This window comes from Jaculus jaculus, chromosome 14, assembly GCF_020740685.1.
Source record: "Jaculus jaculus isolate mJacJac1 chromosome 14, mJacJac1.mat.Y.cur, whole genome shotgun sequence".
In the NCBI taxonomy this organism is placed as follows: Eukaryota; Metazoa; Chordata; class Mammalia; order Rodentia; family Dipodidae; genus Jaculus; species Jaculus jaculus.
The window spans coordinates 24,234,461-24,260,641 of NC_059115.1; the positions used below are offsets into that span (position 1 = coordinate 24,234,461).

Genomic DNA, 26,181 nt, shown 5'->3' on the forward strand with positions numbered 1-26,181 from the left:
TTGCACTGTGTCATTTATTTCTAATCTACTCAGACCTGTGACAAGTCCACCGGAAACAGCACATTCAAAGAACATGGAAGAAAACAACTGCAAATATCTTTTTTCTATTTAATTGTCTTACACACTTAATTTATCTAACTGACAACTTTGTAAACATATACTTTAATGTCAAGATTCAGATTAAAACAATTTTCTTACAAAGATTGTGGACTGAAATAGTATATCTGCAAGGTGCCATAACCGCCCCCCCCCAACACCAGCCTTCCCACCCACTTCCTACATCAAAGGAGTTACATCTTTTCACAGAATAAAAGTTAAGTAGCCCTGGCTTACCAGCAGTTACATTCACTTTCCCACCCAGCTAATAAAAGGAAAAAACAAAATCAAAAACTAAGTCGCATCCAGGGCTGTACGTGCAAATGTATTCAGAACAGAAGGAAGAGAGGGCTCATGGTGCCTCCCTCCATCTAGCACATCCCCACAGCCCACCCACAGCCCCTGGGCCGTCCCTTCCCCACCCCACCCTTCTTGTGCTCTGCTCAGGCCACACACTGGAGAGAACCCCACTGTCTTGGCCACCTCCACCCCATACCCCACTTTTCAAGACACCACCACAGCCAGAAGGGACCTGGTGACAATCTGAGTGTGGCCGTGATAAGACACAGGCACAGGCACGGATGGCGGGCCTGCCCCGGTGCTCTCCTTCCTTCTCTGGCACTGCTGTCAGCAAAGTGAGACCACTCCAGATATGGCTATGGAGGAAGGTCTGCAGATAGGAATGTGGCTTGAAAAAAAAAACCTACAAAATGCACTATTCCTCTGAAATCCAGACCCTGACATATCCAGTGTTTTTTTTTTTTTTTTTTTACAGCATCCAGTAAATCCCAGTAAAGGAGCTACATGAAGAATCCTTAACATGGATAGTGGTGTCAGAGCTTGTTAGGCAATGCTGATATGCATTTGGTCTTAACATGGAGAGTAATGCTGATATGATATGCACTTGGTCTTATGCCCATGGGTGGTCGGCAGCACGTTTTATTTGTAAAGCAGCATTAGCAAACAGAAGCAATTGCACCATAAATGAGTAACCTCTAAATTATTGGTAATTATATTTAATGAAATGTCCCTCAAAGTCCCTTTGTTACCTTCAAGTGACACTGTAAGGAACCTGCCCAGCTTGCTAAGCTGACTTCTCAGCTGCTTCAGTCTCCTGCTCTGACAGCTTCTCTTCTGACAGAACTGACATCCAAGGTGACACAGAGCGGGTGATGCTCTGCTTGGCCAGGTTGTAGTGGTTTATGACCGTGTAAAATTTCTCCCGGGCACTCGAGTCTTGCTCTGCATAGTAGCTTTCCAAGCCTTCTGGAATGCACTGAGTGTTCTGTAAGATAAGAGGCCATGGAGACTATCATCAGAGGATGCCAGTGTGTGTCTCCAGTTTACCACCCCCCCCCCCACCTCACACACACGATTCCTGAGCACCTTCCCTGGACTTACAGGAATAAACACTATGATGGTCAAAGGCATGTGTCCCACCCTTGGAGGGAACAACCATGTGGAAGACAGGCAGTGACCAAACCTCAAAAGAATTGGCTGTAGCAAGTGCCATGAAAGACTGGCACCTGGGTTTCCAGAATGTATCTAACAGGGCAGCACATGTCATTTTATCAAAGGTATCTAGTTGACTGATTAAATTTAATCTACTAGAAAACAAGAAGACAAACCAGTTCAAATAAGGGAGGAAAGGTTTCTAGGAGACTAGGTCCTCTAGGCATGGCCTAGATGAAAAGGAAAAGGCGGCAATGAAGACTCAGGTTAGAACAAAACGAAACAGAAAACTGCCCCCTGCAAGCCACGGTCCTTCACCCAAGGTGGGTGCTGGGCAGTACAGGAGCCAACTGACCACTACCCCAGACCCAGCCTGACATTAGCAGAGCACTAAGGGCATGCCATGGTGTGTGTGTGCATTGCTCCCACCACGCCTGCTGTTTTTCACCACCAGTGTCCCCCAGAACTGAACTAGGCACTCCAGCCAATGACTAAACATTTCACAGCCTGCTCTGTATGCAGGTGAGGCCATTCAAATAAGTATAGGCCCACCTGTCCTCACCACATGTCCCCTTTTCAGCCACCTCCAGCTACTCAGAGGATACCATCTCAGGAGCCACAGGGCAGCAACACACAGAACAGGCACTTCAGGATGATTCCCGGTCCCCACACTGCTTTTCAGAATGACTCTGCAGTAATAGCAGTAAACCTCCCGCCTGCCCTGTTAAAGCCAACATGCCATCCTGATCAGCATTCCACACTAGTGCTGGCTCTCAGAGTGAACAGAAACATGAGATTCCACAGGAAACTAGGCTCCTACCTTGGCCTCTGTCTGTCACCTGAGGAGAGTTTTAAGAGCATATTCTCAGCAATTCCTGACCTCCCATCCCAGAGTCTGGCTTGGCAGATCGGTGCTTTCACTGTTTGTATTTCAAGAATCTCCCTGAGGAATTTAAGGGTCCAGCATTGAATGGCTAAGTCCACACTCCTGTCTGTGACAAGAAACCCCTTGCAGCTTCCACCCCCACCATGGACAGGGCAGGCTTGCTCTCACTCAAGGCAGGGGCAGAATCACCCTCAGGTGACCCAGTGTAGCTGTGCCAGTGCAGTGAGCAGCCAGCCCAAGACCCCAGAGAGTGGCTCCCAGGAGCCTCCTTTTCCCTGCCCAAATTTCTCATCTCTAAAGGTAGGTTCACCAGGCATACCACTGAGGAGCTTGCCCCTGGAGGATGATATGGGAACCGTGGCTATCTCCCCTTTCCCTGACAAATAAGTAAAGGCTATGCTGGGCGTCCACAGTCAGGTTTCTCTCGATGCTGTCCATGGACCCAGCAATCCAGGGTGCTCTTCAGGCACCTTCTTTACACTGTGTGCTGCATGTCACCCCATTTTACTAGGGAAGCCCAGAGAGGTGAAGCGCCAAGGTCATCCAGCAAGCCCAATCCCCATGGGAGAAGCTGGTGCAGGAGGATAACAGAATCCTTGTCCCTATCTGGCTGAGATCAGATTCCAATAGGTGTGGGTGCCGCCAGTGGATCTGTGTGTTTACAAAGGCCCTATGGGTGATTCTAAGACGCAGCCTCCTTCAGTATCTTAGAGCCCCAATAGGTGGACACAAGCATTTTTCAGGAGAGTCTAACAGGGTTCCTCTCTGGAGGACCCGGCCGGGAGAGTCCGGAAAGGGCCTGTATCCATCTCTCATTGGCTAGGCTGGACAGAGGGAAGAAACAGAGCCCTTTCCTTCCCTGTGTTCATGTGCACACATCATGGATCTACCCAGGATGGACCAGTGCCTGCAAAGTCTTTATGCTAAGCTCTCAATAGCTGTGCCCAGAGACACTAGGACACAGATACTGTCATTTCTCCTTTCGTCAGTGGGAAATTAGGGTTAGGAGAGGCTTTGTCATGCCCAGGGTCACACCCTTCAGTTCCTACGGTGTTCTGGCAAAAGGCCCTGGGAATCCAGCTGGACAAGATAATAGGAGAGGGGAGTACTCCAGTGGGCAAGTCCACCAGCCTCCTCTAGGTGGCCCTTCCTGAGGACAGTGTGGAGGTAAAGGTAGACAGCGCTGGGTAGTGACGTGCACCTACACTCCCAGCACTGAGGAGACAGAGACAGGAGTTCAAGGCCAGCCTGGGCTACACAGCAATATTCTCTTGGAACCCAGTGGTAATTCCTGCCCCGGATGTGTGTCAGTTACACCTCTCCCAGGACACTTCCATAAATGATACAAAGCTCTGTAAATTCTTTGCATGAAAGGGAGAGCCAAGCAGGCTGGAAGCCAGGGAGATTCCTCTGTCCAGCCTTCCTCCAAATGGACAAAGTTGGTAGGTACACTTTGTGCTCAGTGCTCCTTCTGAGAAACTTTCTGTGTCCACTTTTGAGACTCCTGACACCGTCAGCTCCTCATGGGGCCTCCCAGCACATCTTGTAGCCATGTTGTGTGGAAGGTATCAGACAATACCCACTGTCCTTCCTTGGCTAGGTGCCTGGAGGCCAGGGCGATTACCAGCAGCCTCTGGATGCCCATGCCTGCCCTGGGCAGTTGTTGCTCCATAGGTTTTGGGTACATCAGAAGCTTTTGCAGGACCCTGTGCTGGGTGCTAGACTGTATGGGATGAAGATGGGAACTTGATGCTCCTCCCCTCCTTCCTTGAGGCCTGAAGAGGGGCAAGTGGTGAGGACACACTAAGGGTGGTGTCCATGTAGGCCAGAAGGAGCTGGCTCACCTGCAGAGTATGTCCATGTATCCCTGTGCAAGTTTCAAAGGCTCCTTGTACTGGGGCTGGGACTGGATGTTTTCTGTTTGCTGTGTAATCCTGGCCCCATCCTGGCTTCTTTCCATCCAGCTATAGCCTAAGTTCTTACAGCAAGCAGCCTGACTGTGGCACATTACCCTCATTTTATAGATGAGAGGACTGAGATTGCAAGAGAAAGACCATTCAAGAACTCAGCTGGATGCTGGAGGGATGGCTTAGTGGTTAAGACACTTGCACGCAAAGCCAAAGAACCCAGGTTCAATTCTCCAGGACCCACAAAAGCCAGATGCACAAGGGGGCACATGTACGAGTTTGTCTGCAGCGGCTAGAAGTACTGGTGCACCCATATTCTCATTCACATACACTCTCTCTCTCTCTCTCCCCCTCCCTCTCCCTCCTCTCTCTCTGCCTCTTACTCAATCTCTCAAATAAATAATAAAAATATTTTTTAAAAACTCAGCTGGGGTCTGACTCCAAAGCTGGACCTTGTCTGCAGTACCAACACTCAGCCAGAACCAGTGCCTTAGGCACTGGAACAAAGACAAGGTCAATGATGATCGCTCTCCATGGCTTTGCTGTCTCTTCTGAGGCCACTTCTCAGCACTCAGGGGCCTGCAGGCACTTCCCACACTTCAGGAGCTGGTGACCAGTAAGGAGGCTCAGTTCTTCACAGGGACAGTGGCACCTGGGACTGATCCCTTGATATTGTCACCTATCAGAAGCAGTAGAGTCACTCGTCTCTGAAGAAGGGCAGTAGGTATAGCAACCCACAGATACCAATGGAGTAGCACCAGGCAAGGGGGTGGCTTCACTGGCGGCATCCACTTACAATGCTGCAGTAAGATCCCCAGTGCTCTCTAGCCCCTGCCTTGCCCTTGTCCTGTCTCCATTGCTCTCCACTGCTTTCCAGATCCTGCAGGGATGACCTGCCAGGGGTCAGTTCTGCCTGCTGAAGCTGGACCAGCATCTAGCTCCTCCACACCATTCAAAGCAGGCAGTGCCCTTCTGCAGAGGATGCCCATCCTGCCACTGCTGGAGAGGCCTGAGCTTGGATCTTCTGAGAGACCAACCAGGCTGATTTCAGCAGTCCCTTGTTTGTACAACACCCTCAGAGCCTAAGCCCATCTGCTGACCTTTCTGTGTTGCTCCTTGTCCTAGGACCTGGCGTCCTTGTCTTACAGGGCGGGGCCCACATGTAGGGTTGATCCCACTGAGGAGCTCAGTGAAAGAACTGGATACACTGAGTCCATTTAAGCCCCCAGATCTGCCGAGAGGACTGCTTTCCAACACTGCAGCTCCTTGGCCCCCTCATTTTCAGCCCTGGGACACCCAGCAGCAGCTGGGCAACATCACATGAATCTGAAGTAAGAGGATGACATTCCAACCCAGCACCAGGTGGCCTCTGGCTGGGCAAGGAGCACATTATGTAGACATCTCCTGTGTCCTGCATCCATTCACACTGCTGATGGACAGGTATATCTCAGCCATCCTGTGCTGTTTCCCTTGGTAAATGAGCACTGTATCTATCCAAGGGTTGCCAGGTAGGGCCAGCAACACAGGTACTGCAGAACCACTAGGAAGTGACAGCAGTCAGGACATGCTGCGATCTGTTCGTGAGCCACGTGTCTGTCAGGACAGGGACTCGAGTGCTGGCTACACTGAAGAGACGCCAATGGTGGGTTCCGGAAAGATAATGAGCCATTCCTGTGAGCGGAGCTGATCACAAGGCCTGTGTTCCCTCACTCAGCTTTGTGCTGGGATATTCGCTCAGCATGAGGTGGTGGATGGCTAGCCTCCCATCTGGACAGCTCAGTGGTTGATGGGGTGCTGGCAAGTTGTGAGCAGTGGCTGGGGTGGGAAACTCCTATGCATGACAATTCCCACACAGGTGCTATTCCTTCCCATGACATCAGCCTCTGAGTCACCCAGTTCTGGACCAGGTCTCCATTTGATCCCTCCCAGTCTTTCTAGTTCGGGCTTCCTATCTGCCCATCATCACATGGGTCTTCCTCTCTATCCCTGACACACCTGCCATCCAGACCGACTCTTCCCAGGCCTACGCTCACTGCCTGGCACTCAGGGGTTTGTACAGTCTGCCCGTGAGCCTGCCCCTTTCCTATTGCTTCCTGCTGCCCCCAGGCTGCCTTCAGCCTGCTCCACTCCACCTGTAACTCCCGTCACTGCTCCTGTGCTTCCACAGGGACAGGACTGGTCCAGCTTGGGTCCATGTCCTATGGGTTGCCCCAGCACGGGCCACGTTCTAGAAGGAGTAGCCCCTATACCCCATCCTTCTTTAGCAGCACAAGCCTACCTGCCCAAGCACCCTCCTAACTATGGCTCAGCACCCTGGCATAAGGGAGAACCCACATAAGTGCTATTTAATAAAGGAAGGGCTAAAGGTCAGAAGCCCTGAAGGACCTCATGGCATGGAAGGAAGAGGAAGTCCTGGGCTGGGACATAAGAACTCACCAGCCAACATGCTGTGCCAGGGCAGCACATCCTCGTCCTCAGCAAGACAGGTCCAAACTCCCCTTGAAGGCCCGTGAGCCACACCGGCTCACACATGCTCACTTTCTGCTGTATTTACATTTAAGCCTGGACAGGACTATTTCCCACTGGCTCTGAAAAGTTTGAACCAAACACTGGGACATGGCAGCCTGGTAGCCTTCCCCAACTTTGGCCTCCACCCCATCTTCCCTCCAACTGATTCTGGTTCTTCTGTGCTGTGTCCTGCCCGTGTCTGTGCCTCCATGCCACTCACACATTGTTTGGAAGAAGACGATAGAAGCAGAGCAAGCATTTCCATGTGCACACGAAGTCTGGCTGCCAGTGCAGCTGCTGTGGTAAGACCAACAGAAGAGCGACCAACTGCAAGCAGGAGGGCCGACATGCGCCCTGTGTGACCTGAGCCAGGCCGTTCTGCTCTTTCCCCACCATCTGCTTCCCAGCGTGGACCCCCTCCCACTACCCCAGAGCTGAGTTCTGGTAGGGAAGTGTCAGCCTGGTACCTCTTGCCTCCAGGAAACCCTTCCTTACATTCAAGTCAGTTCTTGACTCCACCTCCCACCCACCACCAGCGGTTTTCTTCCCACATTGTACTCTGCCTGCAAGCCTGGCTTCTCTGGCAGGGCCTTCGGCTAGAAGCCTCCTGCCCTAAGTGCACAGCCAAGATCCAGCTGCTCTGGGGCTCCAAAGGCCAGAGAGGGAAGGATACTAATGTGTCCCAGGGCTTTACCTTGAGGATGAACCCATCAGGGCAGGCACGGTCATACTTATACACCTTGTAGACAACCAGGAACACGACACAGGTGAGGAAGGCCAGGGCAAAGAGGACCAGCACAGACACCTGTGGGCAGAGACACATCATATCCACATGTCACATTCACAGAGATTATGTGTTTCTAGGATTCCAGGACAGCCTGGGCACAGGCACAATAAAGCCTTGGTATTGACCACCTGGGCTGACCAGTACCTTGGGCCTGTGACTGACAGAGGAACTGCTACGGCCCTGATTACTGAACTAAGGCACCTCTCACCTGCAAAGCATCTGATCCTCGGACATTTCCCAAACCCGGGCTCAGGTTGGGACACTGTCACTTCAACTCCAGGACACCATCCTGTTGGGACCAGTTAAACAGACAAAACAGAAGCACTGCAGGCCTGTCAACTCTGCCTTCTCTTTCCTCTGGGTCACTCAGTGCCATGAGAAAAGACAGAAACTGGCTTTGCAATTACTCTAGGTTGCACGCTGCACACTAGAGTACCCAGCACAGATGCAGCAATGCTTACTGCCAAAGTCAACCAAGATTGTAGGCACAAAGAGACCGCAGGTGGGAAAGCCACCACTGTTGGAGATCACAAAGTGGCACTGCATTTGGCCTTGAGGTGCTAACCCTGCTGCTGGGAGCCTGGTGGAGTGAGAACATGTCATGACGTAGAAAGGAAGATGGGAAGCAGAAGATGCCCTGACGGGCCCTGCACAGTGCCCAGGCACCATGAACACAAGTCTAGATAAGCAGAGATGCTGCTGGCTTCCTGTCTCCACCCTGTTCACATACAGAAGCCCATAGCCTCAAGGATGTGAGGCTAGGGAATTCCGCTGCAGGTGTGCCCCAGCTTATCTGGGCAGTCTCAGCAAAGCACCATGAGCTCAGCTACCCTCAAAAACCCTGGCTTTTTGGAGGATCCAGTGGAGCCCTGGGAGGTAGCTCCCATGCTTAGATCCACTTTTTACTTATTTATTTATTTGTGTGTGTGTATATATGTCAGAGAGAGAGAACTGGCACGCCAGGGCCTCTAGCCACTGTAATCAAACTCCAGTTGTGTGCTCCACCTTGTGTGTGCGGCCTTGTGCTCACGCACCACCCTGTGCCTCTGGCTTATGTGGGTTTTGGGGTGTCAAACCTAGGTCCTTAGGCTTCACAGGCAAGCACCTTAACCACTAACCTCTCTCTCCAACCCTTGGATGCTCTATTATGTCTCTCCTTTGAGCATCCCTGGCACCTTTTCATGACCCTCCTTCCAGCATTCCAGTACCAAGGCCATGGATGTTGAGGTAGCAGGAAGAATAGGAAGAAGGTGTGTTCCAAACACAGGACATGTTCACCTGTCAGATAGATGCTGGCTCTGCTATGAGCTCTAAGGACATTGCGCATGGCTGCCTTCACTTTGGGGACCCCTGCAGCCTCCTGCCAGCTGCTTAATTCCACCCACCTGCAGCTCTCTAGGCTGTACCATTCTGGAAGCTCTACGACCTCCTTGCCAGTCTCCTCACCTGTAAGAAGGGACACAGATCCACAGCCCCCACAAGGCAGCAGATGACCATCAAGAGCCACACTGCAGCCAGTTGCTGTAGGCACTTTGATCTCTATAGCCAGGGGCTCTTAATCTCCACTGTTCAGAACTGCACCTGGGCCTGTCACATCTTGTTGGTTATGAGGAATGTCAGCTTTAGGACCACTTGGGTGAGGCAGTTCTGAGCTGAGGGACATGACCATGTCTAAGGGGACCTTCCTGCCCAGCTTACTGTGCCCTCTGCTGCTAGATTCAGCCAGTCTTCCAGGCATACAGACCACCCTGCCCAGATTTCCTCTTTCCCCAGATCAGGCAGTGCCAAGAACCTTTGGATCACAGATCTGCCTGCTGCATACCTCTGGCACAGCCACTTGCCAAATCCAGCTCCAGATCTCAGCCACTATGGCCAGAACAAGATCTGGCTCCTCTATATTCTTCAGCTTAGAGACTGGATCCTCAGACCCTAGACAATCTCTACATCTCCTCAAAGGAGGCCCTTCCCACTGTCCCTGAGCCATGCTGGCTCCCACTTCACCCCTTCCCTTCCCCACCTGCCCCAGCCTATGTGACTCATCACTGGGCCTGTCACCCTCTCTAAGGTCCTAGAGACGCCCATGTGTCTGGACAATCTACATTGTTATTGATGCTGGAAAAGACAGGATGGAACCAGGTTGCCTCGGGGCCCATGGCACCAACCAGGGTCTGAGGGCAGTGAGAGCTCACAAGCAGCAGCTGCCTCTAGGAGGTTGTAATGGTCAATCTCCATTGTGAACAGAAATTAGACTCCACATGGAAACAAATCTCTGGGTATTATCTGTGAGAAATTCTTCAGACTAAACTAACGGAGGTGGGAAGACCCACCCTAAATATGGGCACCCATGGGCTGGGCCTGGGGTCCTGCACTGAATAAAAAGGAGATGACAGTAAGCTGAGTGCCAGCATTCGTCTCTCTCGGTCTTGACTACAGATGTAAAGTAGCTGGCTGCTTCATCTGCCACCATGCCTTCCCCCACCATAAGAGTCCTCTTAAGCTGTGAGCCAAAGTAAACTGTTTTGTCAGGTATTTTGACACAGCAATGAGAAAAGTAACTAATACAGAGGCTGAGTGTGGAACTTGGTGAAAAGGAAGCTATAAGTTGCAGGGGAGAAAAAAAGGGACAACACAGTCAGGCTTGCCAGTGACAGCTGCTAAACCTGGCAATGCCTGAGCCCAGAGCAGCCACCTCCTAGAGTTAGCATGAGGGTCTAGGAGTGAGGATAGTGCCTGGCATGATGGACACTAAGGGAATATGGCCCCTGATGCTGCTATTATCACCAATGCTATTCCATGGCTCACCCAAGGTCACAAAGATGGCAGAGAGGACTCTTACACAACCCAACACTCCTTGCCCAAATCCACCTTGCTTAGGGACCCAGCCACCTACTTCTCTGCAGTCCCCACCCAAAGGGCTGCACCGCTAAGGGTGGGCAGTGGGGAGGAACTGCTTTTCCATCTAATTGGCTCCATATGACCCATCCCTACTTTGTTTTGTACAAATAAAGACACTATTCTAAAGAGGCCCATAGGGCTGAAGAGATGACTTAGCAGTTAAGGCATTAGCCTGCGAAGCCCAAGGACCCAGGTTCAATTCCCCAGGACCCACATAAGCCAGATGCACAAGGAGCACATGCATCTGTAGATCATTTGCAGTGGCTAGTGACCCTGGTGTGCCCATTCTCTCTATCTGTATCTGCGCCCCCCCCCACCGCTTGCAAATAAATAAATAAAAAAAAGGCCCATATCCATCACAGGTCATGAAGCCTGACAAGAATCCTTGGGGAGCAATATCACTAAGTGCCCTTCAGTTTGGGAGCCACAGAGGAGTACAAATGATAATACCCCAGCTACCAGAGTTTAAAAATAACCCCAGCTCTCTGGGCAGGGCTATGAGGAGCCCACTTGCTTGGGGTCTTTCTTCAGGAATTCCAGTGTACAGTCAAGGGTCTCACAGAAGCAAGGATGCAAGCAGGAGGTCCCTGAAACAAAGAAGACCAAAGGAAGAACCTGAGGAGGCAGCAGGCAGTGTGAAGTGGGCAAAATTCTTCCCCTGTGCTCTCTGTATACTGAGGCCCCGTGGTAGCCATGACCTGGGGAGAAAGAGTGCCTCAACCTTTAGAAGGCTCTCCAAATGGCTCAGAGCCAAACCCTAGCTCTGTGACCTCCTGAGTGAGGAGGCAGCCAGACCTCTCTGGGTGCCCCAGCTCATCTCAAGTTAGGGAACAATAGTTCACACCCTTAAATCAGGAAAATAATGAGGCAGGTTTGAGAACATGCTGCTAGCCCCACAGGCTGCTCTCCCCCCAGTATATGCTGAAGTCTAACTCCAAGTGACTGGAAGCCAGCCCACTGGACATGAACCTTTGCAGATGTGGTCAGTGTTAAGGTCACTAGTGTGGTCATTCATCCAGCCTGACCAGCGTCCTTACAGAAAGGGACATGTGGACACAGGCTAGGAAGAGCGCCATGGAGAGAGTGGTACCTTTAGCCAAGCAAGCCCAGCCACACACACAGTGGGATGCACAAGAATAGTGTGAAGGCACACAGGGCAAAGAGAGCCCTTCTACCCACAATGTTGCAGCCACCACATCGAAGTTGTTGGAAGATCATGGTGTCTTTCCTTGGCACATGACAAAGGGCCAGGCACCAAAAAGACAGCACCTTCGGAGGGACCAGCAGGACACCCAGATGGGCCTAAAAGTCTAGTGGGACCACACAAGAAAAGCAGCAGCAGCCCCTCACGATGGCCCCAGCCTGGACATGAAAGAGTTTCAGCTGTGGCTGCATGTTAGAATAGCGGGAATTTCTAAAGATCCCAGCGTCCACTCCACTCAAAGCAAACATCAGGGGTGAGACCCAGACATCAGAATTACTGCACAGTGGTCAGATGTGGGTACTAAAGCACCTTTAAAGGAGTTTATCTTGTCCCTGGTCCTTTTCTGCCTGTCTGCCTCAGCTCCCTGGCCACCACGAGGGAGCAGCTGTGCCTCACTCACCCTCTCTACCTGACAACCTGCCTCTCCACAGGCCCACAGCCGTGGGGCCATGGACTGAAGCCTCTGAAACTATGAGCTAAAATGACTCCTTCCTCCTTTAAGTTGCTTCTCTCCATTATATTCTCACAGCCATGAGAAGGTGGCTGACATGGCTACCAACCCAGACATCATACGCTCCTGACAAATAACAGACACAGCCTGGCAGACTGCCAAACTCCACCCTGCGTGACAGTTTAAGCAGTCTATTTGCTCTTTGTTAGAGTCCAGGGAATGCACTGTTTCCAACTATATTTTACAAATGGGGAAACTGAGACTTAGATATGTAAATGACTGGAACAAGACCAGCTAGCTGAGTTAACAGCCCTCAAAAATGACTAGGTCCTAATCTATGCTACGATTTGAATATGTCCCCCCAGAAGTACATGACAGAGATGTCCAACTGCCCCATCAAGAGGCCAGAGCCCAGACAAGTCTTGGGTATAATAAAATCTCAGAAGACAAGTCTGTCATTAGGCATCAGGGAAATACCAATCAAACCACACTATGATCCCATGCCACACCTGCTGTTACAGTCAGGTTCGCATTGCTGGTAGAAATCACCCAACCCAGAGAAGCTTGTGGGAAAAGAAAGGTTTATTTTGGCTTACAGACTCAAGGGGAATCTCCATGATGGCAGGGGAAAATGATGGCATTTGCAGAAGGTGGACATCACCCCCTGGCCAACACAAGGTGGACAATAGCAACAGGAGAGTGTGTCAAACACTGGCAAGGGGAAACTGGCTACAACACCCACAAGCCTGACCCCAACAATACACTGTCTCCAAGAGGTGTTAATTCCCAAATCTCCATCAGCTGGGAACCCAGCATTCAGAACACCTAAGTTTATGGGGGACACCTGAATTGAACCACCACACCTGCTGTGATGACTAACTAGATCAGCAGGTGTTAGGGAAAGATGAGGAGGCTGGAACCCTTCTGTATTCCTGATATAACATGGTGCTTTCCCCGGCTATAGAAAACAGTGGCTGTTCCACAGCACATTAAATATAGAATCACCATGTCAACCAGCAATTCTACTCTTGGGTATATACTCAAAACAATTGAAAACATGGGTTCAAACAAAAACTTATACAGCCAGGCATGGTGGCTCACTTCTTTAATCCCAGAACTCGGGAGGCACAGGTACAAGGATCACAGACAGTTCAAGGCCATCCTGAGACTATATAGTGATTCCAGGTCAGCCTGGACTACAGCAAGACTGTATCTTGAGAGAAAAAAAAAAAAACTTATACACGGAAACAGTCACAATTTCCAAAAGGTAGAGCCAACCCAAATGTCCAAAAATTGCTAAACAAAATGTGATACATCCACACAACAGAGCACTGCTCGCCTGTGAAGAGGAATGAAGCCATGACACCTGCTGCAACATGAGTGACCCTCAAAAACCACCATGCTCACTAAAGCTACACAGTGCGCGGTTCCACACATGTCTGTCATTTCCAGAATCGGGACATCCACAGAGACAGATCAGTGGTGGCTGAGGTCTGGGGGAAGTGGGAGTGGGGTCTGCTTTCAAGATAATGAAAATGTTCTGTAGCTAGACAGCATGAGGTTGGCCCATGTGGTGGCTACTAACGAATGGCACTAAACCGCACACTTTGAAAGGGCAAGTTGTAATACGTCTATTTTACCGCAATGTTAAGTGGCCAGAGGAGGGAGGCAGACATCTGCAGGTGTCTCGAGCTTCCAATAGTCTTCATGGGACAGTGAGCCAGTCTAGAGCAGCCTTATGCAGAATGATAGCAGAGTGTGAAAAAAGCTTTCTGGATAAAACAACCAGAAACTTACAAATGCAAACAGGACATGGTCTGGATGGTGTTAAGAGATATGATACTCAGGATAGCCCAGCGGCTACTTACTGCCTAGTATCCCACCCAACCATTCTCTCCACTGTCATTCACCACAGTGTCCCAGTTTGCACAAGTTACAGTCACTTGACTTTGACAAGGTGTTAGCTAAGGACTAGTTCTCAGAGCACTCACTCACCAGGAGGTAGGAATTAGCAAAATCCCCAGTGGGCCAACAAGATGCTCCAGGAATGGATGAATTGAGCTTTCTCTTTGCTTTGGGCCTCTTCCCAGGGTCACTGCCTAACTGGGAGGTCAGGGAAGTGGGACATCCACAGCAAGAGAGCCACCTGTGTTCTCACAGTCATGGAGGACATTATCCTGGGATATGGGCTTGAGTCCCACTTTGATCACTGAAACAGGGTGATAACTTTGGGCCTGTTCCTTAATCTCTCCAGCCCTAACTCTTCACCTGGAAAATCAGGACAGTAAAGCAAGGTCAACTCTCAGAAACTGCTACCAAGGGCAAAGACAAGCACTCAAGAAGCGCTGAGGCTGAGCAGGTCGATGGTGCTGGTGGCTTGCTGGCTGGCTTTGTCTTCCTCACCTCGGAGGAGGGAAAGGGAAATGAGCATTTCTGCTGACTAATGCAGTACAAAAGAAAATCTGGGAAAAAGACGAATCCTGACATCTTCAAGTGTTTAGTGCTAAATATTTTAGGTAACCTACACAGAAGTGTACACAGACATACACACCTTGAGATGACTCAACCCACGTCCTACCTGAGTCTGGATGAAGCCCCCCCTCACAGCTGGCCCTGGAGTCCATGAACTCTGCACCACAGACATGGGTGGCCAAATCCCAAAGGATTATAGAGTCGAGCCAAAGGTTTCCAGAGTCCTAAGCCCGCTTCTAGAGTCTCTGGTGCCATCCCTAGTGAAGCCCCACACATTGCTGAATACTAGGAAAATTTAGTTACCATTCATAAATATTTAACAAATGTGACTCAACACACCAGGGGATTATCAGAGTGTGCAAAACAGGTGCACAGGAAGCTCAAGGTCATTAAGGACATGAGAAAAGGAAACAAACCACCCACAGAATCATTTATGACAGGATGCCAGGGAACATCTCCCCTGCAGCATCGACTGACATCTCTGAGGACCAGTTAGACCAACATGGTCTCTCCCTGAGACATCCTTCAACTCTGTGCTCACCTTGAAAGATGTTCAAGTGCAAGGCCAGCCTTACAATTTCCCAACGCCAGGAAGGCAACAAGGTAGGTGAGGGGTGTGGCCCTCAGATGGTAGGTGGACCTCAGAAGCAGCACTTTTTGTCCCAATAACCACATCCTGACTCATTATGTAATGCCCTCCTTCAAGAAGCACTGACATACTGTGTGGATGAGTGGGCAAGCACAATTTTTTTAAAGTTTACATTTAGTTAATTGGAGAACACCTTAGGCCATGTTTAGTCTTAGCATAAATGCCCCTCCAATTAACTTAATGGCTGCTTTCCTCAGTGACATAAGAAGCCTATGCTTTTGGCAGCCATGGAGTGATTCCTCCTGCTATCCCTGTGTGGCAGCCTTTCAAAGCCTTCCCCACCAGTGGTTACCTAGCAACCAACCCAGCAACCTCACAGCCAGGAGATTAATCCTCCAGTGATAATCATAAAGCAACATCCCAAAAGACACTTTGTTTCAAGGATGCCATCCAAAGGTGCAGAGGTGCGCACACCTGAATTACACGTTATAGAGCACAGGGGCACACGCGTGCTGCTTATTTGTTGATTCAGCATCTAAACCAGTGTCTCCTTCCCAGGATCCACAGGGAAAGAGGAAGGTGTTCTGTCCCCACCACGACTGTGACTGACTGCAGATAGGAGAGCAGGTCCTCTATTCCAAGCTCCTGCTCCTTACCACCACCCTTAGCCTCAGTTTCAGGAAGAGGCTCCCAATCTTTAATCAGTTAGTTTCATACAATAACCACATAGGCCATCGCGTGTGCATGTATGTATGTGCGCATCAGTGTGCATGCACAGCACAAACATCACCCAGCCATGAAAGGCCCGGAGAGCTTTCCCAAAGGCAGCATTTCCAAAGGGCACCAGCTCTCCTGCAGCTATGCTAGACTATGGCCCCATCCAGAAAGATGCAAAGTCCCAGCAGACATGGAATCACCTAGACAGCAGCCTATAATGTATGTCACCAGGGTGGAGCTTTGGGGGACTTCCAAGCAGGTTGCCCCAGGCACTCATGAGGAAGTGACACTTCCCAATTTGGAACAGCCTTGGAGTTGACAAGGTCAAGAGGTGCCCTGAGAATGCAGGCCGTACAGCTGCTGCCTTGTCGTCAGTGCCCCAGGAGGTTGGCCACTTCAGCATGCCCACAGCAACAAGCTGCCTGCCGCCCACCTTGGCTCTGCCACTGAGACTTGAACTCATCATCTGTCCAACTCCATACGAACTGTGAAGTGTCCCCTGTAGAGAATACACACCTCTACCCCACCCAGAGAGAAGGCTGGGTTGGGGCAGGAGAGAATTGCCTGCCATTGAGGAGACCAAGAGGACACCCTGGAAATCTCCCCAAGCCCCCTCCACAGGAGCCACCAGCATGATGGATGAGTCATCCATTTACTTAGCCAGCTCTTACTGAGTGTGCAGTAAGCGCCAGAGAGATGGTATTTGGAGTGCCAATGGCGCTGGCACGGCTGCTTGTGAGTAAGTGCTGTCTGCACACAGAGACCCAGCACGCCTGCATTTTGGCCCACATTCATGTCTCAGGGGTTTGTTATGGCCTCTTTTCCTTCCCAAGGTCACCAGCTGGGTCAGAGCATTGGCTGGGAAGCCCAGTCACAGATACCCACACCTAGTCATGGGCTCAACCAAGCCCCCCATAGGAGAGCATCCCTCAGGGATTTCCGGATGGACCTGGAAGCCCAAAACAGAAACAGAAACAGAACAGGAGAGGCGAAGGATGCTTACAGGGTGTCCTTGGGGCTAAGCCGTCCGTCACACAACCAGGGCTGCTGGAGCTTGGCAGGACAGAGACCTGGATTCTGTGTGGCATGTAGCAGGCAGTTCCAGGAAGGGGTTTGAACCAGTAGGGAAAGGGTACAGAAGAGCAGTTTACCCGCCCAACAGGGTAACTGACACGGACACACCACCTGAAAACCTGTGGCTTCTGGTACAGCAGCCAAAAGCAGGCTGCCCCGTTCAGGCTCTCTGCCTCAGTTTCCCCTAGTCTATAAGATAGTGCTGGCGCCTACTTCCTGAAGTGTTTATGATGAGTCAATGAGATAATAAGCTAACAGCTAAAACAGAGTTTGCTTACAGAGAGTTCTGGCAGAGGGAACATGAGGTGAGCTCACCCAGGAGAGAGCAGGGTGGCTTTCTGACAGGGGTACAGCTAGGGCCGTTAGAAGTCATGAAAGGCACTGGTTTTGAGCCAAAGTCATGGGGAATTCCAGCCTCGGTGATATCGCCTGTAGAGGACAAGTAACATCCCTACGAGTTGGGTAACTCATAAAAGAGGCTGCAGAAGCTAAGCCCAGGAACATACTGGCAGCTGCATTTTGAGACTAAAGCAACGGCCCAGTGAAGAGCCACCCTCGAGTCCCCACTGCACCCACCACCCTCCAACAGCTGGCGGCGGAGGTAAAGCAGGACTCCTGCCACCAGAACCAGCCTGTCATGGGGATGACACAGATTGCATGCGGTCTTCCCAGGTCTTCTGAGCCCTAATGTTCTGGGAAACAGGAGCCAGGTAACTACACAGAAGCCGAGCCATGGCTGCCAAGGGCTCTGGGGACAAATGTACGTCACCCATGCCTTAGGCAAGGGACCAAGGGACCTGCTTCAGGTAAGCATGTGGGGAAAGCTCAAACCAAGGACCTCAGGAGGCACAGAGCCTGGCACACAAGGACACTCAACAGATGAGGGAATGGCTGTCCAGGTGACACACTGCTCCTTGCTCTGCAGAAACCTGAAATAACAGCAGTAAGGAGCAAAAGTCAGACAAGCAGGGAAACCAAGCTACGCTCAGATTCTGTAACCCTGACCTGCAGATGGGATCCCAGGTGTAGGTGGGGCAGATGGGTGGTGGCAGCAGAGGAGGCACCATCTTGATCCTGGCCAGGAACCTTCAACACACGTTTCCAGCTACCCAGGAACTATGGGAAGAGCATCTCAGTGCACAGGACACCCCCCCAAGTCCTCATCTAGAAAACAGTGCCTGCTACTAGCAGGCAGTGGAAGGTTGCTGGAAGGGTCACTTTTAAAGATTATCATAGGGCTGGAGAGATGGCATAGTGGTTAAGGTGCTTGCTTGCAAAGCCAAAGGACCCAGGTTTGATTCCTCAGTAACCACATAGAGCCAGATGCACAAGGTGGCACATATATCTGGAGTTCATTTGCAGTGGCTGGAGGCCCTGGCATACCCATTCTCTTTCTATATCTGCCTCCCTTCTCCCATCCTCCCCCCTCTCTTTTTCTCTCTAATAAATAAAATAAAATAAAGGCTATAGAAATCAAACAGGAGACAGTTCAGAGGTACACTAGAATCTGCAGGGAAGCAGGTATGTGCCTGCACAGCCATGAGCCAGCTGCTCCCATATCTAAGTCAGCCAGGGCCACTTTTCAAGGCCTAAGGATCCACAGATATCATTCAATTCACCTCTCTGAATCTGGGCGACAGATTCCATTTTCCCTTCTGTGTTTACCAAACATGTCCCTCAACTGACACCACTTGGGAGGCCACCTAGGCAGGCTGGAAGGCCACCTCCTTCAGTGGCAACCCCCGACCACCAGTTGGTGGCAGGAAGATGAACACAGGGACTCCAGCCAGGCGGGCTCAGGACTGAGGTTCTACCACACCAAGCTGGGACCGAACAGTCCCCGTATTTCCAGCATCTCCCTTCTGTGATATAGGCTATAGGACTACAGTAGGTTGCATGGTGCTCCTCAAAGGCACTCCCGTAGACATGGGGAACCCCAAGCCTTGGGTGACATGTAGCAAGTACCACCAGGTGTTAGCTTTTCAATACTGTCTGCTTCTTTACTACAACAGAGAACCATTACAGTGTCCGGTAAGTGTTGTGTTCATGTGTGTTACCACTGTCAAAAAGAAAACTCATGGGTGGGCTTTCCTTGTTATAAAAAATAAACAGCATGTGATTTTTTAAAATAAGATGAAGAAAAGAGAAATGAAAAACAAACATTGCAGGGAAAAACATGCGAGTCAAGCGCCAGAAGCCGTTGGGCCTGCACAGCTGCGCCAGCGCAGATAAGCAATGTTACATCCTGTTCTCTCCCTCTGGGGGTCCTCTCTGCAACCGGGTGGGGGCAAAGATGACAGCTCGGACCCTGGCCACTCACCTTAAACCTCTCGGTGACACCCTCAGTGATGCTGACCGTGAACTCAGCTATCTTGGGAGGACGTGTTTTGCCCTTTTTGCGGTCAGGTTCATATTCCGTCTTCGTTTTCACAACCACCTTCGCCAGAAAACAGAGAAGGAAGCAGTCGTAGTAAGCCAGATGCTCTCAGATACATTTTCTCTAAGCCAGTAGGTCTGGGACTGTCAAGTTCAAAGTCATTATTCCTCCAGGTAGTAACTTGGAAATAAAATAAGACCAGCCTCCATGTACAGAAACTGTCCTCTGTGCAGGCATTCCCAGAGAAATTGACCATCATAGACCTACACCAGCCCTGGGGGAAACAGCCTAACTGAACTGAAAGAAAGAAGTTGAGCTTATTGGCCAAGGCCATGAGGCCAATGGCTGGCAGGTCAGGGGCTCCTACTCCAGGGCTCTGCCCCCCCCCCCCAGCAGAGCCCTGCCACAGGGAACGGGGAGGACAACTGTGCTCTTCCACGGCTCTCCCTGTGCTATCTGTCTGCTCATGGTGAGTATAACCTGAAACAACTTGAACACATCACTCAGCAACCCCAGAACTCAGCCAGAGAGCCTGCAGACATGGACCTGAAGAACCTCTTTGACCCCACCCCACAATGACTGCCCTCTCCTGCCCTGCCCCTGCCTTTTCCTCCTCCACTGTCTCCTGTAAACTTGGAAACCCACCTGCCTCTGCCCCCACAAGTGCTTCCTGGCAGCCCTGCCAGCCTCAGTGCAGGAGCTCTGTGCTCCCAGGATGTTCTCAGCTTGACCTCCACAGCTTTTCTGACTTCAACACTTAGTTGCTTTTCTGTCCCCATTAGCTGGGGAGGTGTTCAAGAGTGGAACCAAGGGTTTACTCACTTCTACTCCCCAAACTCAGTCCCAGTGCAAGTGTTCAGTAGCGGCTGTGAGACAGGACATCACCAACCACTGCATACTGCTCACATTGAACACTGAACATGTCTGGGAGAGACATGAGCTCTCCATAACAGTAACACAAGCCAAAACAAGACAAATCAAGCCACTCGGGAGAGGCAGCCCTAGGCAGGCGGCTGGGAAACTCGGTTCCAGCTGTGACTTGTAGCATCTTCTGGGAGAGGACCCAGGGGACAGAGTAACCTGCATCAGTCAGGGCTGCCAGAATCCTTGAGCCTGGCTGGACACTCAAGGTCTTCACCCTTACATGAAATTCTCCTGTACTGGACAGGGTAGGCGTCCACACTTCCAGGCATCACCTTCTTCTTAAAGAGTCATTTGCATGTCACCCTGACACAGTGTGTCACTGTGCAGCCTTGTGACCTTGAGCACACACTTGGCCACTGGAGCCACTTTGCTTACCAAGGCTTGTCTCACCCACCGACTAAGGGCATAAGGCCTAAAGACAGGAAATCAGTGGCCCCTTAGCCCAGGCCACCTGTATTCAATCTGTGTCTGTCACTAACTGGCAGATAACCCTAGGCAGGAACTTTAAAGTCCTTATGCCTTCATTTCCACTTATGCCAAATGGGGACAGTGGTGGTAGTCACATCACCACGTTAAAGAATTCCAACACATGAAGTGCACAGAATGGTGCCCAGTGCAGCACATGCACCCAGCAATGCCAGGCACTTGGTGCACATTCTCAGATGGCTTCATTCCCTGTGCGGCCTGGCCATCAGAGAAGCATGGTGCTCAGGGTGACAGAGGTCTAGTTGAGAGGTGTCTGACGACAAGCACAGTGGAAGAAGAGGCATGACCAGAAGCTTATGTATCTTGGATGACTGTGACCTTCAGTACAGTGACCTTGGGCACATCCTGTGAACTTGGAAGCCTTCTAGCCCAAGCATCTGTCCCCACTAGAGCCCTCTTCTCTAGAGCATGTATGCCAGTTAATTCTCTTGGTCTGAACAGTCCCAGGCAGGGGGAAGTCTGCTTCTCAGTCATCTGGGCTACTCCTTGGCACTGTAGCCAGCTGACAGGATCTAGGTCCTACCTGAATCCCTCCGACCTATATGAGCCAATTGTGCCAGACAGTTCTGGAATGGAACAGATCGAGGTCACAAGAGTAGGCTCAGGCCACACAGATAGAATGACCTGGCAGAGGTGCTGCTTGGGAACAAAGAGCTCCTGGCACAGGCTGGGCTATCTTAGGCAGAGCAGCTGGGGATGTCAAGGCAGGAGGGAGTAGTGGGGACCTCTTGGCCAGGCTCTGCTAACTAGACAAGTCTGATACAACAGAGAGAGGGGAAGAGTGGAGGCTAAGAATTTAGGCGACCTCCTGAGAAGCCTACTCTGGACCAACAGTGCCCTGAAGTGGCCCCATTGTGGCCTGGGGTGCACAGGTGTGACCAGCTGATCCCCTTTTGCCATATTCAAACACCCAGCCCTTTTCCTGTTCCTGATCCCCCAACCCAAAACACAAACAATGGAGTTAGGAGGAAAAAACCACTTTGAGGAGCTAAGCCTCTCCACGTCCATCTTGGGAATAAAGGAAGCCTCTACCAGAAACCACCCATCACAGGGACATCCTCCACTTCACTAACCCCTGGCACCCAGTGAACACAAAGCCCTGAGTCTAACAGTCGGAGCCTTTTCACCAGGGACCAAATGAGACTATAAATGTAAAGGCACTTTGGGGAATAGCAGACCAGCTCCTCTGTGTTTGGGGGGAGGAGGCTGAGCAGCAGCAGCGTGGAGGGAATGGGTGCTGTGTGTGATTTCAGATTGGGGTGTTGCAACAGAAGTGTCCACTCTTCACGATCAGATTCACCCTCAGGTCTTAATTCCTGGAAACATCATCTTAGGGACAAACAGTACTCCAGTGGATTCACTTAAGATGAAAGGATTCTTTAAATTTCGTTTCAAAAAAAAAAAGGCTTGAGGGAAAGACTGGAGCAAAATGCATGGAGGGAGGCAGGGCACTGATCTGAAGATTTCAACAAAAGGAACAAAGAGAAGAGGCTCGTCTGAGCACACACACCCAGTGGGATTGGAACTGCACCATGCAGGAAGACACCAGAGGTAGTCGCACCGCCTGGGCTCACCTCAGACCCCAAGGCTCTTGCTACCAGTGAGCAAAGCTCTTCACAAGACTCCCACAAAAATCACAAGGGGGCCTTGGACAGAGAGTTCTGTTGTCATTACGAAGGTGTCATGAAGGGCAGGGAGCCTCCAGCATCACCAAATGCACATTGTTCTCGCCCTGCCTTCCTCCGCAGGCCCGAGCCCACCCCTACCTCGCATCCCCAGCGCACCACTCCGCCTTCCTTTTGTTGCTGCCGCCGCAGCCCAAGATTTAGGGGTGCGCACCCGGCCGCGCAGGAGTGCCGAGGGCTCGTACCTTATCCGGGGGCGGGAACTGCAGCTGATTGACATCGAGGGGCGTCATCAAGGGAATGGTGTCGAAACCATCCTCCAGCAGCGGCTGCTTGGTGCCCTTCTCCGCGAAATTGTTCCCCAACTTCACCATGGTTGCCAGAGACCCTAGGCTACCGCCTGCGGAGGGAGCCCGAGCAAGAGGTCAAGGCTAGCCGAAGGGAGGCGGGCTCTGCACGCCCACCCGCGCACTCGCGGGTCCCCCCTCGCCTCCCAGGAAGGGTGGGGGGCCACGGCGAACGCCTCCCGGTTTGGTGAGGGGATGGGGCTCGGCGTCTGGACGCTCCTCGGCCCTTGGTTCGCAGCCCCTGGCGCAGGGCGCGCCGCAGCCGGGAGGGGGGCCGCCGCCCCGTCCCTCCTCTCAGACGCGTCCTGGCCCCGGGTCCGCGGTGACCCGCCACCCGCCAGTGCATCCCGGCCCCCCGCTGACGGGGTACGCGGCCCCGACCCCGCTCTCCGCCCGCACTCACCCCACGCCCGGCTCGGGAACCTCGGCTCGGTCCGAGCGCGCTGCGAGCCTCCGCGTCGCCGGCTCCCGCGCGCAGCAATGGCGGAGGCGGCGCGGCGCGGCGGGCCGGGCGGGGGAGCGGCGATTGGGCTCCGCGGCTCCCGCCTCCGCGCGCCGCCTCCTCCTGCCGCGGCCCGGGCTCCGCGCGGGCGGGTGCGGGTGCGGGTGCGCGAGCGGCCGCGCCGCCTCCTGACGCAGCGCCCCGCCCGCGCGGCCGCCGCACAAAGGGCGCGGGGCTGGGGTGGGACCTCCCCCGGGACCCGCGCGCGCCGGGCCGGGCCGGGGCGGGCGGCGGGGCGCGCTCGGCGGAGGCTCGGGGCGGCGCGCGCGCGCAGGCTGGGGCCACGGGCGCGGCCTGCGCTGCCCCGGCGGCCGCGGGGGCGACGGGAGAGGACGAGGCGAGGGGAGCGGAGAGGTCGGGAGGAGTGAGCCCCGCGGTGGAAGGAGACGGGAGGACGCGGGCCGCGGGCCCTGGAGGAAGATGAAAAGCTGGGGGCGGCGGTCGGGGCGCGGAGGTGTGGGGAGGGCGCGCCCCTGAAGAAATGGGGCGGTCGAGGGTGCGATGGGAGCGCGCCGGGGGAAGCCGGCCCTGGGGAGCCGGGCAGCGCTGGAGCCCAGCCGGGCCGCCGGGAGCGGAGGTGGGACCCCTCCCTCGCCGCCACCGCACGCGCGCAGCGGTCACGGCCGCCGGAGGGCGACGCGGACGGTTACCTGGACCCAGACGGAAGCAAGCGCTCCTCCCGACCCCGCAGTCCTACCCTCGGCGGGGCCACTGTGGCAGCTGCCCGGGGAAGGCCCTGCTCTAGACCTCTACGCAGCCCTGCCTGCCGGACTGCTGGGCGAAAACAAAACGTGGGAGCAAAAAGCTCCAGAGATGAAGGAGAGGCCAAAATGGGAGCGAGGGGCTATGACTGGGAGAGGACCCGCACTTATGACCCACTGCTCTGCAAGCTCCCTGGCGCTGAGGAAATGTCCCTCGATGTCGTTATGGAGGGTCTGGGGTCCCGAGGATTCCCAGAGAACCCGGAGCCTCTTTCTCTTTTGGCCCTGGGCGTTCCTTGGTTGGTGGGCGGATCACTTCATTCTCCGCGTCCGCCTTGCTCCCCGCAGAGCCCTCCTCGCCGCCTGGGTGTCCCTCTGTGTCTCTTCCCACTGCACTTAGGCTACTCACCCAGGGGAGCGAGGGTCCGCTCAACCTCCATTGCCACGCAGGTTCACGGGGCCTCAAGATTAGGACATAGGCAGATATTTTGGGGCTCCATGCAGACATGCCCACAAGAACACAGTGGCTGAGGGACCAAAATAATTTACAGGGAGCTGCATATGTTTTTGGACAGGTCAAGAGGGATTATGTTGAGGGGCCAAGGCCAGGAACGGGCACAGCTGAGCTATGATACCCCAGATTAAAGTGAACCAATAGTTTAACTTCAAGAGCCACACAGAATCTTGTCACTGGCTTAACCAGAGGAGGGTGTTAGGTATACTTCAGGGACCCTGATCCTATCACTGCTTAGACTTTTAAGGGGACCTCCATATACTGCTCAGCACCTAGAGCCACCCTGACTTTTGCAAGACTGAACTGTAAGTGGCTCCCTTGCCATACTGGTTGAAGCCCATGCTATCACAAGAGTCAGAGCGACAGTGCTCAACCATGTTTTTCTGTTACTATAAGAAAATCCTTGAGACTCAGTATTTTATGAAGAAGAGTTTATTTAGCCCACAGTTCTGAGAGTGTAGTGTCAACATCGGTTAAGCCCTGCTGAAGCAGTCCAGGTGAGCTGGCACAGTGAGGTTAATCTTAGTGTCCACCTCACAGGATCTAGATTGGCTGAGGAGACAAGCCTCTAGGCATATCCGTAAGGGAGTTGCTAGATTAAATTACTTGAGGCTGAAAGACCCTGTGGCAGGCGCTATCCCTTGGGCGGGGGTCCCAGACTGAATACGATAGAAAGCGAGATGAGGCCCTGGGTTCTTACTCCGGCCTTGCTGAGGGTGCAGTGTGACCAGCCCTCTCATGCTCCTGCTGCCTGCCTTCCCTTCGGTGACGGACTGTGTCCCCTAAACTGTAAACCCGCATACACCCTTCCCCTCTTAAGTTGTTCTTATCAGGTTTTCTAGTCGTAACAATGAGAAGAGCAACTACTACAGGTCATGGCAGGACTCAGAAGCAAAGGGAAAGATCTCATGACAGGAAGCTGAGCAAGCAGGAGAAACTATGGCAGGGGCTCAGTAGAACTGTTTCACTCCCCACACAGTGCCCCAGTGACTCTCCCACTAGGCCACCTCTCAAAGGTCCCGCCACCTCTAACATTACCACACTTCTGTACCTCAGTTTCCCCACTGATAAAATAGAGGTAATAATAAGTAATACCTCCGTCACAGTGGTATTGTGAGAATGAAATGAGTTTTTGAACCAACACGTCTGAGGGCTGTTATTAACTGCTCTGACTTATAATGCTGTGCCCTCAGGACAGCTATTTTTAGTTGCCTCTGTTGGAATCGGGCAAAGTGATGGGCAGTTGTTATGGATGTATTGTTAGCATTCATAGGAGCTAAGGAGCCCTTCAGAGTCCTGTGATCCTCTTTGCAATTTAGCAATACCAAAAGACTGGTTCCTGGTTGCAGAGTTCCTGGCAGGGTTAGGACGAACTACAGGCTCTCTGCTTCTCCAGCAGGCAGTCTCCTCCCACCCAATCCCAGAAAAGCGGTGAAGGCTCTGGCAGCTTAAGCACCTACTGAAGGCCCTGCCCCATGTTCTACAGCCTGGCTGCGTTGAACCAGATCCTTTATCCATGGATCTGTTTGGAAAACTAGATTTAGAGTCCCCTGTGTTCTGTGCACCCCCAGCTCCTGGCAGCTCCCAGTCTACTTGCTGGGGCATGCTGACACGATCCTCCAGGCCAAAGTAAAGAAAGGACTAGTTCTCCATCCATTGTATCAACC

At 52.5% G+C, this 26,181-nt stretch overlaps 1 protein-coding gene across 3 annotated transcripts; it reads right to left on the reverse strand.

The window, feature by feature from the left end:
* Positions 1 to 94: 94 nt before the first annotated feature.
* Nsg1 (neuronal vesicle trafficking associated 1) lies at positions 95 to 24,258 on the reverse strand. 3 transcript variants are annotated; one of them, XM_045133451.1, is made up of 5 exons: positions 23,950 to 24,241; positions 22,696 to 22,850; positions 19,359 to 19,475; positions 7,544 to 7,654; positions 95 to 1,381 (listed from the first exon to the last, which is right to left on the reverse strand). In XM_045133451.1, exons 2-5 carry the CDS (start codon positions 22,822 to 22,824, stop codon positions 1,181 to 1,183), a joined length of 558 nt encoding a protein of 185 aa, XP_044989386.1. In that variant the 5' UTR covers positions 22,825 to 22,850; positions 23,950 to 24,241; the 3' UTR covers positions 95 to 1,180. The 3 variants fall into 3 exon arrangements, with proteins under 3 accessions (XP_044989386.1, XP_004669886.1, XP_044989387.1); XM_004669829.2 differs by lacking the exon at positions 23,950 to 24,241 and adding an exon at positions 23,201 to 23,286; XM_045133452.1 differs by lacking the exon at positions 7,544 to 7,654 and having other exon boundaries at positions 23,950 to 24,258.
* Between the last annotated feature and the right edge of the window lie 1,923 nt (positions 24,259 to 26,181).